Genomic DNA, 11,898 nt, shown 5'->3' with positions numbered 1-11,898 from the left:
TGAGGAGGAAGGATCTTGCCAAGGGAACATTAGTTTATGTGATAGACAATAGTCTAGATTCTATATTTCAAATTAAATTTTGAGTTAGATGAGAAGGACTCCATATGATCAAGTAGACATTTGAAACTTATCTATTACAAGATCTAGATGCAATAGTTCATAAAAGCACGATCAATGGGTTCCATCTCAAGAAATATATTTGGAGAATCAGGTAAATACGGATGTTATAAGTAGTGTATATAGAAGTCATAGAGTAGATTGTTCTAGTTAGCAATTTTGGTATTCTGAAATCTAGTATTAATTGGAGGGTTTTTAATTATGGATAGCATGCCCAAAGTGCACTTTCACACCTAATGAAGATCCCTACCAAGTTTGGTATCCAACCAAGCAAGTATGTGGGAGACATGCGCTTCGGAATTTTAATGTCTGTAGTAGATTACATGTAGAAATGCACAATTATAGACTGTCTTGAGGTTTTATGGGACTGAAATATTTGATATGTGACCCTGATGCCTACTAACAAGTTTTAATTTGGAACAAAAGCTACGACTTTTCTTCACAAATCTCGGCAATATGAGTTACAGATCAAAAGTTATGAGCAATTTTGTGCACGGTACCCTGATTGACAAGATTTCAGAAGTCAAAGCATGTCTTTGTTAGAGGTGGTTTGGATTTTCAAATAAAGGTTCATTCATACTTTGTGTTCCAAATGAAGGGATAGGCTAATCATGGTGTGGGAAACTGCTTAACCATGGACATGTCACCGCATGCAGACAAATTGGACAAGTAATGTAAATGTCATTTGTTTGACTTTTCAATGCTTACCCATAGAGGGATCATGTTAATGGACAAGAGTCTTACATGGTAGCTTGCATTTTTTCCATGATTTCTTTTCACTAGGTTTTTAGGTGCATTCCTACTACAAGAAGTGTGGTCCTACTAGTAGGATTTGTAGTCTTGCTATGGTATTTGTGAACCCCAAGTGGAAATTTTAAGCGTTTAGTAGCATGTTTGCTACTTCGTAGAGGAGAAAAACCTTAGTAAAAAGGAAAAATGCGTGAGATGTTAAAAGGGGAGAAAAACACAACGTGAGTAGAGAAAGACTTGTTGGAAAATATAGTGAGCAAGAGTGGAAGAGTAAATTATTGGGGAAAGAAGAGTAATAAGTAGGCAATCATGATAACATGAAAGAGACTTAATTGATAGTTGTACCAAGTGCATTATTTTATAGATTTTTAGCTTGGATACATACCTCACACTTTGCTTATGAGATTTAGTTACATGTGTCTCTAGCAGAGCACCAACACATTTTAACACCCCCTCCCTTGGTGCTAGCTTATCCTCTAGATAACTACACCTAAGGATGTACGTTCCCCCCTCCCCCCTAATGCTTGCAAGGCCTCTAGCTCATGTAGTGTCAAATAAAGTGTAGGCAATTTACTATTTAGAAGAGAGTTTTAGGACATTCTTCAAAGTTTTTGTCCTTGATAAAATTTTCTTTTTGGCTTTAGCATTCTTTTTCAGTGTGTCCCAACTTGTTGCAATTCTTACACTTTGACTTTCCTTTGTTCCAATATTCTTGTTCCTTATGTCCATTTTTCCCACAGATTCTACAAATAATTCTTGAAGAAGAACTTGTAAAGTGTAGAGATTATGGAGTTTGGTGTAGTCTTTTAGGCCCACTCTTTGATTTTCCTCTCTTGCTCATATAAAGAACCTTCCATTGAGTTGAGTTTTCTATTTAGCACATTCCTCAAGGTTACTACCACCTACTCAAAACCTTTGTTAGGTTTATCCACACTATTGAGTAGCACCAAAATGGCTTCATTTTCTTTAATATCTTTAGCAACGGAATATATTTGCACTTTCAAGCTTTTGAATTTATTAATTAGTGAAGTTAGGGAGTCATAATAGATCTAGCCTGAAAATTTCTATTAGAAGATTTTTTTAAAAGTTCTTTGCTTGGGACACAAAGGTTTTATCCAATTATTTCTAGGCTTCTTTTATCACCTATATGTGATGAAGAACATTGTGTGACAAGCCCCATGCTTTTATCTTGCGTGCTTTTACTTTTTTTTCTTTTTCAATTTGGATCATCAAGCTCCTCCGGTTCCTCGAATATTTTCCAAAGGTCTTTTCGCATTAGTTGATACATGGTTTCCATTTTCCAAGGGTGAAATCCCTTGCCTTGAACTTTTCCACAACTTTGATTTCAAACATTTTGTGGATGGAGAAGTCTTACAGGTCACTCACATGGCAATGACTTAACTCAAATTTACAATAAGATATTTATGTGAAAGTTGCAAGGATTTTTGCTAGATTTTAATGGTGAGTTCCCATTTTTTAATGGCAATTTTTGTGAAAAGAAGACATCCTGCATACAAGATCAATGTTTGATTGCTTACAATATGAATTGCCTTTTAGAATTATTGCATAGACTAATTCATGGCAGCAAGTAGTGTGAATCCAAAATTTTGAAGTATTCAATCTGAATGAGGTCTAAATAGAACCACTTTATGGATTATCAGTGTGAATAGCGCTTAGTTTCAAACCACTTTGATGAGAACAAATGTGAGCAAGGGCTTAGAAAAACTAGTTTGAAGGAGGATTAAGTGCAAAAGTGATTGAAGTATTAAGGTTTAACAACCTTAATAGAGAGGACAATGATGAATTATTCTCCACATATTGCTGTGGCCATTTCAAATCGGAAAATGTGGTCATGTCTTCAAGGTGTGTTTGCTGTCTTTGATTTGGACATAATGAGAGTTACGAGACGACAAATTTTATGTGGCTTTATGCTCTTCCAATCTCTCTTTATTCTTCTTTCTCCTTGACCACAACAAAGAGAGTAGTCCCCCTAGCTTATGTTCAAATCCTATCCTTCAAGATGGCCTTTTAAGCAGCAAATGATGAGGTTCAAGCTCTTCAAAGATGGCTCAAATAACTCTCTCTTCTCTATTGCTGACTTAACCTATGCTTTGGGCAATGGCCACCCCTTAATGGAATCAAAATAGAATAATTGATAGATAGATAATATATATCTTGATATCTTATTTGAACAACATCCTCTTCACAAAAACCTTAGATAATATATACCTTGATATCTTATTTGAACAACATCCTCTTCACAAAAACATATTAAGTTTTGCACCCTTGCAAGCCTTCAATCTCAAGGCTTCAACCTCTTGAGCAACATCTCTTTGACTTGAGCTTCTTCACACCATTGTGAGTGACAATGAATGCCTATCTATCTCACAACGTCAAGGAAAGAGGCTCTGATACTATGTTAGAAAACATGATTGAGCAAGAGTGGAAGAGTAAATTATAGGGGAAAGAGACATGCTTGATTGATAGTTGTGGGAAGTCCATTCTTTAATAGCTTTTTAGCTTTGATACATGCCTCACACTACTTATGGGATTCAGTTACATGTGCCTCTAGAACTACACACACATTTTAACAAGACCTACAATACGTGATTGAGGCTTTCATGAATTCAAAGCTTTTTGGCAACGTGCTGAAGAGTGGAGTCATGGAATACAATTTGTTACTATAATTCCTCTATTCTCTAACTAGGACAACAAGGTTTGGTTTCAAATTCTCTTTTCCTTTCTCCTCCTACTATAGGAAGTATGGTGAGTGAGGTCTTTTATTCAACATATTATTGTTGGCGAGAGGGACAAAAGGAAGGCTACTTTGGTCTATGTTGATGATGGTGTGAGAAAAGGGAAACTACAATTTCAGTGTTTAAGGGATTTGTGTATTGCAAAGGCTAGGTACTATTGATAAAGGCTAAATATGCTACTCAAGTCAATGAAGAATTCACGACGACGTAATAAAATTACACATTTGTTTGGGAATGGAAAGTCTTTCTTGCATAGCCTTGTTTAATACTTGCATAGTCTAAAAATGTGTAGATCTTGAAGCAAGATTATGAAGCTTTGTGGTGATTTATTTGGGAAAAATATACTAAAATATATGCATTCTTGTATTGGGATACATTTCTAGAATTAAAAGTGATAGTTTGTGGCCACAACCCCATAGTTTTCACAGTGATACTCACAATTTTGTAGATAGTTTGTGGCCACAACCCCATAGTTTTCATAGTGATACTCACAATTTTGTAGCAGTAGCCCTACAACAGGACTTGAAGCCTTGTAGTGTTCTATCAAAGAAGAGTATGATGAAATACATGCTTGTTTTTCCACATTGGAATACAAATCTGGAATAAAAAAGACAATTTCTTACACCCACGATCTTGCAGTCTCCATATCAATACTCACCACTCCAAAGTAATTTCTTAAGCTTTATAGTGTTTATCAAGGAAGAGCATACTCAAATATAAGCCTCTTGATGCTAAATACATATTTAGAATAAAAAAAGGTAATTAGATATACCCAAACATGTAGTCTCCATAGCGGTGCTCACATCCCCACAGTGGGTTTGCAGCTCCTAAAAATGAAGAAATCTATAAATTTGAATTAAATGTGAACTATTAGAAGGCTAGATTAAGCTTTCAATGGAAAGCTAATAATCCAAGGGACCTAGGGACCTTTTTTTACTTTCTAATAATCTAACAGACCTTGTTTTACTTTGTGTTGATTCAAATAATTTTGTTAAGATAGATTCTTTGCTTTTATCTTGGGGTGGTGTTTTGGGAGGAGGCGATGAGGGTAACCACCCAATTGACCTACCAATGTGCTTCTACAATGTTTCATGTTTGTCTTTTCTAAACATGTATAATTTGATCTCAATAATAGTATGTTCATTTTACTAGTTAGGATAAAATTATCACCCCATTATAACCCATCATGTTTTGGGGGCAGGAGTTAGATTGATCAGTGGTAGTGTCATTGGCATCGATTGTTGGCTTTTGCAAGCATTATTGATATTGCAATTCCTCAATTAGACTAAGTTCCTCCATGAGGTAGTGAATGCAATCATGAAATCATGGAACTCACTTCATCCAATGGTCTCCACCCAATCAAAGTTAGAGAAGGTGAAGGATTGATTCCTATCCCATTAGGGTCTTCCCAACTGCTTTGATGCTATAGATTACACCCATATTAGCATGATTTTGCTATCAAAAGAATATTCTACTACATGGTTTGATCACTCCAAGAATAGCAGGAGAATTCAAGGTATTGTAGGTATCAAGGGAAATTCCTTGATGTCACATACGTGCAAGCAACAAGCTAGTTACATGCAAACCAATATGCACCTTGCACACAGATTTTAATGAGCAAGGAAAAGGAAACAAGGCATGCTAATGTTCAAATCCAAATTTTGACCAATCTAGAAACATAGTGAACCATGCATTCAAACATAGTGAAACATAGTGAACCATGCATTCAAAAATTGAGGCCTTCAAATGTTGGTAGCCCTCCATTCTAAACATTTACCAAGTATAGTAACACACCATTCGGGAGGGGGAGAGGGAGGGGGGGTAAATTTCTTCAAAATTTGATTAGTCCAAACACAATCAATCAACATCACAATTCAAAGAATTAAAAAAATTTCAAGTGCATGTCAATTTTGATAATGAAGCCCCCATTTGGTCCTAGCATGGAGGGAGGTTAATCTTGTCATCATGGTAGGTTAAGCTCACATGCAGTCATATAATTGAGTACTCCATATGTGTTTAGGTCTACCACCATGAAGGGGGAGGCTATTGTCTATTCCATAGACCCTATTTTTGTATGCAAGCTAGAAATGAAGGGCAAGTACAATAGACAACCTCATGTCAAAGAAACTACATAGTAAAACAAGAGCAATCGACATGATGTCCACCTTTGGCATGAAGAGAAGGCTATTTTACAAAGACCCCAATCACAAACACCATTTAAGTATGCATGGCAGAGCCCAATGGGGTTTCATAACACAAAAAATGACAACTAGTAGTGAGGAAGAAAGGCATACCTCTTTTTTTTTGGGGGGGGGGGGGGGGGAGATTTTTGAAGAAAAAAAAACACGCATGCTCTTCGAACCTTGGAAATTATATAGCTTGAACCAATGACAAGGGGCATGAGTTAGGAGCGACATTAGATAGTGAAAGTACATGTTTCACAAAATTACATTCCCTTTCTTTTGAAAGCATGTAGTATCTTACATGTTCCATTAGGTGGACTCCCCAGGGGCGTTTGTTTTTTATTCAACTCACAATAGCAAGTTTGCATTGCTAGCACTACCTTGTTTGGGGGGGGGGGGGGGGCGCTAGTGGACATCCAAATTTTTGAGATCCCCCACTATCCCTACAATATGGGCCGGGTCGTGCTTGCTTGGCACTAGTGGGAGAAAGCTCACTCCCCTCACCCCGTGTAAGTACATGGTTGCACTGTAAGGGGTGGGTTGAGTAGGGGCATCATAAATCCTCAAAAAGCCTTACAAGAACCTCTTCAAAAGGGGGTTCTAAGATTTTTTTAGCAAGGTTACACACATAAGACATTAAATATTTTGACAAAGCTTTGGCATGCTCACACACAAGACATTAAATATTTATTTTGATTCTCCTTTCCCTAAACCTCTGTGGTGTGTGATCGAACTATAAGTCTACCTTCCCATCCACTCATGCTGGTGTGACCCAACCCTAAATAGGATCTTGTTGTGAGTACCAATGGAGTGGAATGGTTCCACTCCAACAACTTTGACAGTTCAAGAGAAAGACTTAGCAATCATCTTTGGCACACATTACAATGAGATGTTATCAAATCACCAAAATTGAACCAAACTCCATGTACATCTAGCCTTAAGCACATGCTTGAGATAAAGTCCATCCAATAGCTTAATAAGCACATCCATGAGAAGGGAGAGCCTCAAGCACTGAGTTAGAAGTGGTATTGTAGGTTTAGCACATCCTCATGAATTGTAAGTTTAGCACATTCTCAAGAAGTGAGAGCTTGAAGAAGCAACCCTATATATGACATTCGTGTGCCACTATTGGCCTTGGCATTTAGCACATCCTTGAGAAGTGAGATCTTCAAGCACTAAGTTACCTATACATGTGCCACTACTCCTTGGGTTCAATTCATTGGCCTTGGTGAATGGAAATGCTTCTTAAAAATGGGATGATCAAGTATTTCCCAAACTCAAGCATGAGTGATTCTCTAGGGGTTCACGAAGTATCCAATGAGAGCTTCGAGCATTGAGTTGTCCTATACATGTGCCACTACTCAATTCATTGGCCTTGGCCAATGGACATGCTTCTTAAAAATGGGATGAAACTCTAAGCGTGAGTGGTTCTCTAGGGGTGGGATGAAACTCAAGCGTGAGTGATTCTCTAAGGATTCACGTAGAAGTAGCCGCAAACCCCCTTCGTATCACTACCTAGAATGGCACTCTTTTTTCCTTCCACATAATGGAGAAGCTCACTATGCTTCAAAAATTTTTCAAAACCACCACATCACTACCTATAATGGCACTCTTCTTTGCCTTCCCCATAATGGAGAGGCTCATGATGCTACGACAATTTTTCAAAACTACCGCAAAAAAGGTCAAAAATTGCCTTTTTTCTTCTAACTAACGGAGAGATTTGACTATTTTCTTCTATGCTTTGGATGATTCACATGGCCCTTGAGAATCATCCTCTTGAATATTTCAACTATTTCCCTCGGCTACAGTAAATCAAGTGATCAAACCCCTCCACTGTTGATTAGAACATAAAACACACACTTAAGGACTCGGGAATAAAGAGGGTTCTAGCGGAGTGGAGGGTTTGATAGCTCTCTCCATAGATCCCAACAATTTAAAAAACCAATACACAAATCAAATGATCACCCCCAAATCAGTCAATTAATTACTAGGTGGCATGCAATAGGGTCCATTTTGCAAGCTTAGTTTATTCAAGCATTTTTACAAGTTTGTGATGGGTAGTATCATTTGTCATGATGGTATACAGTAGTCTCAATCATGGGGTTATGAATTTGTTGAGTTAGCATCCTCAACCACGGAGTTATGAAAATTTCTAACTCGACATGATTATGAATAACTCGACATGATTATGAAAACTTGTGTTAGAGTTGGTTCATAATCACACGCAATGCATATGGGCTTTGGATAATACAGCAAACACAATGATACAACCGTTGTCAATCCAAAAACGACAAGCACAAATGATTTTAGAATGCCATAGCACCTTAAAAGATTTGCACAAATGGTTTAGACCTATAGTATCAACCCTTCAAGACGCCCTTAAAAAGCACATAGGGTCATGCAACTTGAGCTAGCTTAATGTAATGAGACTTGGATATAACAAAACGTTGGTCATTGCAATTAGAACTTGTCTTGATTACTTTCATGCATTGAACTACAGATAGGAGAGCCAATCATGTGGTCATCTTCATGCATGCAAATTTAGTCATCTCATAAAAATTCGATGAGAAGTCATATGTGAGTTAGTCGCATATGCAACTGTCTCGCACACATTCAATGGTTGGTCGCTCATACAAATTTTTGACAATATTACTAAACACAAACACGATTGATACAACTTTATATTATAAAGTCTATAGAGTAGAAATTGTAGATAAAAGAAGCAGCTGATAAAAATAACAGAAACCTTTTAGCAAAATTTTTTCTTGTATATTTACGCCTATTTGGTAAAACCTATATACACAAACCCCTCCTCATCCATACATTTTTTTAATGGGACAAAGTGCACCCTACATGGGGTGTTTATTCATCTACGATGGCACACCCACCGATCAATGGGAAAGCATTGAGTAGCGGCAACAATCCTAGTAACATGCGCAAAGGTGGACCACTTCTCTCTACCACCAATAAGAATCGTCCATCAACAGTTCTGCGAACAAATACAAGCAATGCATTAAGAATCAGTAATCCAACATCTTGCCCATGATATAACTCGAAGATAAAATCGCAATATACGAAGGTTAGGTTCACATTGGATTTCAATGATATGAAATCTAATTTGCATTTTGACCATGATATTGCACGACATGATGTTGTAGGACTGCAACAATTGCAGAGATATACAATATAACAATAATATTATATTTAGTAGCAATATATATATATTCGATTAGACTTTCATTCAATATATATTAGGTTATACTTGCATTTGATTATACAATTCAATTCAAGTTGGTTGATTGCTATATTGTCTTGAACAATCATAAAGTTCGATTCAAGCTAGCGAACATGTTTTGTAGCAGTATATATTAGGTCCAAATCTACATTCGATCACACAATATCTATACAACCAGATCTGCATTCGATCACACAGTATCTCTACAACTAGTACTTCAAAACTTCCAATTTAGGTACTCAAAGAAGACAAATACAATAAGGATGCACAAACTATTGTCAAATGTAGATCGAGATACCAAACAAGGACAAAATATTCTCAAAAAACTAATAGTAGTACATAAGCTGTAGATTTGAATCTAACCATGTTTTTGACAAGCAATATTTTAAATTGACTTTAGTGGTATTTTAGATTGACTTTATAGTTAAGAAAAAATAATTGATATATTATTAGTCATATCTATTACATTCAATCATCACAAATTAAGAGAATATAATTTATATATTAAATCATATCCATAATTGATGTATTAGATCATCTTACGAGAATATAGTTTATCCATTGCATTCATATGCCATTCAATCATGGCAAATAAATAACAAAGACAATTACAAGAGAGAATAATTGATATATTAGATCATATCCATTATGTTCATGTGCCATTTAATCATTGCAAATAATGCATCACAAATTAAGAGAATATAATTTATATATTAAATCATATCCATAATTGATGTATTAGATCATCTTAAGAGAATATAATTTATCCATTGCATTCATATGCCATTCAATCATGGCAAATAAATAACAAAGACAATTACAAGAGAGAATAATTGATATATTAGATCATATCCATTATGTTCATGTGCCATTCGATCATCGCAAATAATGCATATCAATTAGATCATATCGATTATGTTCATATGCCATTGGATCATCGCAAATAACGCAGACAATTATAAGAGAGACAATAGACAATTATAAACTGATGAGAGAGAACTTGTGGCACAAACGAAATAGGTATAGATTGTTTGGTTTCATATATATTAAAATGACGGAATCTACTAGGTTCATATATAAAAATGACGGTCAATGCATCTAATTAAAATAGATATAGATTATAATAGACTGATACATAAAATAAAGTGATGGCAATGCATCATTTAGACAACATACCTCGGGACGATCTTGCACGGCATTCGCGAGGGCGAAGGTTGCACTGCTGGAGGAGGCGAGAGGACATCTGGGCGGTCATGGTTCTTTGCTGCTGCTGCGACTCCTCTTCTCGTCGCTGCGCCCGGACGTCCTCTTCTTCATAACGACGGCGGCGCTCGCCGCCTCCGTAAGCCTGCTGGAGGGCGTAGCAGCGGTCCTGCGAGGGGATGCGCTCCACGGCCTCGCAGCACGCCCGGGACGGCTGCTGTTGCGTCACCCCTCTCCCCTCAACCGACCTCCATGACAAATAGGAATTGTAATACGGCGACGACTCTCTTTCCTCCTCCCTCCTCCTCCCTCTCCCTGAAGAAATTGTCGTTGCTGCCTGAAGAAATTGTCGCACGCCCGCAGCCTCGGGTGCCACTCCTCCCTCGACCCTTCCCCTCTCCTCCTCTCCCTCTCCCTCTCCTCTTCCTCCCGACATCGCTCCTCCTCTCGACGGCGGGACGTCGCCGACACTTCACTCACTATCACCAACAGCACCAACAGTGCTCCCAACAAAAACACACGAGCCGCCATATTGATTATCACCACCAACTACACACAAGCTAACAGGAGCTATTGTACGGGAAGCCTCGCACTAGCCGGTATGCTGGCAAAATGCCTGAGGCCTCGACCATACTTATAGCCGAGCGGCGCCTGCCCTGGCCTCGACATGACCGCGCGTGATATCCTCGTCTCTACTCGGCGCTGCCGCCGCGTCTCATAGTACCCTCGAGGGCGACGTTCCCTCTGGATAATTAGCATGCCACTCTCCTGCCATGCACCTTCCATATTGGCCCGATCCCATCGCCAATCTTAGTAAAAGATGAGCTTCTTTCATCGAATAAATATAGCGTAGTCAGGTGGAAATTTGAGAACACCAGACAATCTTTGAGTTGAATAGAGAAGAGTCGTTGGCACCATCTTCCATATTGGCTCCATCCCATCCGATAATGTTACTAAACGATGGTCTTCTATACTAGAGGAAATACAATCTAAACGGGTGAAAAACCAGGCAGGGCAGAACTTCTTAGGGCGATAGGAAAGAGTCGTTAATATCATAGTTAGTCAAGTCATATGTTTGCCTCTATCCTAGTCAAGGCTTAGAGTAAGTATTCAAATATTCTAGCTAAATATTTGACACAACTATCTTGCACTCTTGTTTAGAAGGCCACAAACATATGCAAGTCTTCATTGCTAATGATTAGTGAAGACTGCATCCATTACTCAGCCAAACATGGAAAGTAATTGTTAGGGTGCTACCACTACAACAAAAAGGCCTCATAGATGCACATTTAGACGCGATTTTTGAATACAGAGAAAAACTTACGGGCACGTCTATCTGCCCGTCTATTTGCGCGTCTATCATTTCACTTCTATAATCGCATGTATCAACGAATTTACACGCACAAATAGATGCACATATACACGCGCATATAGACACACTGGTAGGCGCGCTTTTACAAGCACTGATAGACGCGAACGGAAAACAAAAAATGTTATTTTTTTTAAAAAGATATTTAATTTCTTTTTTTAATTTGAATTATGAAGCGCGTGTATAAGCGCGTGTACTCTACATTATAGACGCGCGAATAAACGCGAATTATCTACAATTTAGACGCGTTGATAGACGCGCAAAACAGAACTGGAAAAGCAACCA

At 37.8% G+C, this 11,898-nt stretch overlaps 1 protein-coding gene across 1 annotated transcript; it reads right to left on the bottom strand.

Annotated features, from left to right (window-relative positions):
• Positions 1-8,666: 8,666 nt before the first annotated feature.
• Positions 8,667-10,680, bottom strand: LOC148036288 (uncharacterized). The gene is made up of 2 exons (XM_087678910.1): positions 10,218-10,680; positions 8,667-8,795 (listed from the first exon to the last, which is right to left on the bottom strand). Exons 1-2 carry the CDS (start codon positions 10,678-10,680, stop codon positions 8,764-8,766), a joined length of 495 nt encoding a protein of 164 aa, XP_087535036.1. The 3' UTR covers positions 8,667-8,763.
• Between the last annotated feature and the right edge of the window lie 1,218 nt (positions 10,681-11,898).

Source organism: Lygodium microphyllum, chromosome 5, assembly GCF_053477565.2.
Source record: "Lygodium microphyllum isolate KBCC chromosome 5, Lygodium_microphyllum_v1.1.10, whole genome shotgun sequence".
In the NCBI taxonomy this organism is placed as follows: domain Eukaryota; kingdom Viridiplantae; phylum Streptophyta; class Polypodiopsida; order Schizaeales; family Lygodiaceae; genus Lygodium; species Lygodium microphyllum.
Note: the sequence above shows the minus strand (reverse complement) of the source record. Positions and strands in the feature narration are given on the sequence as shown.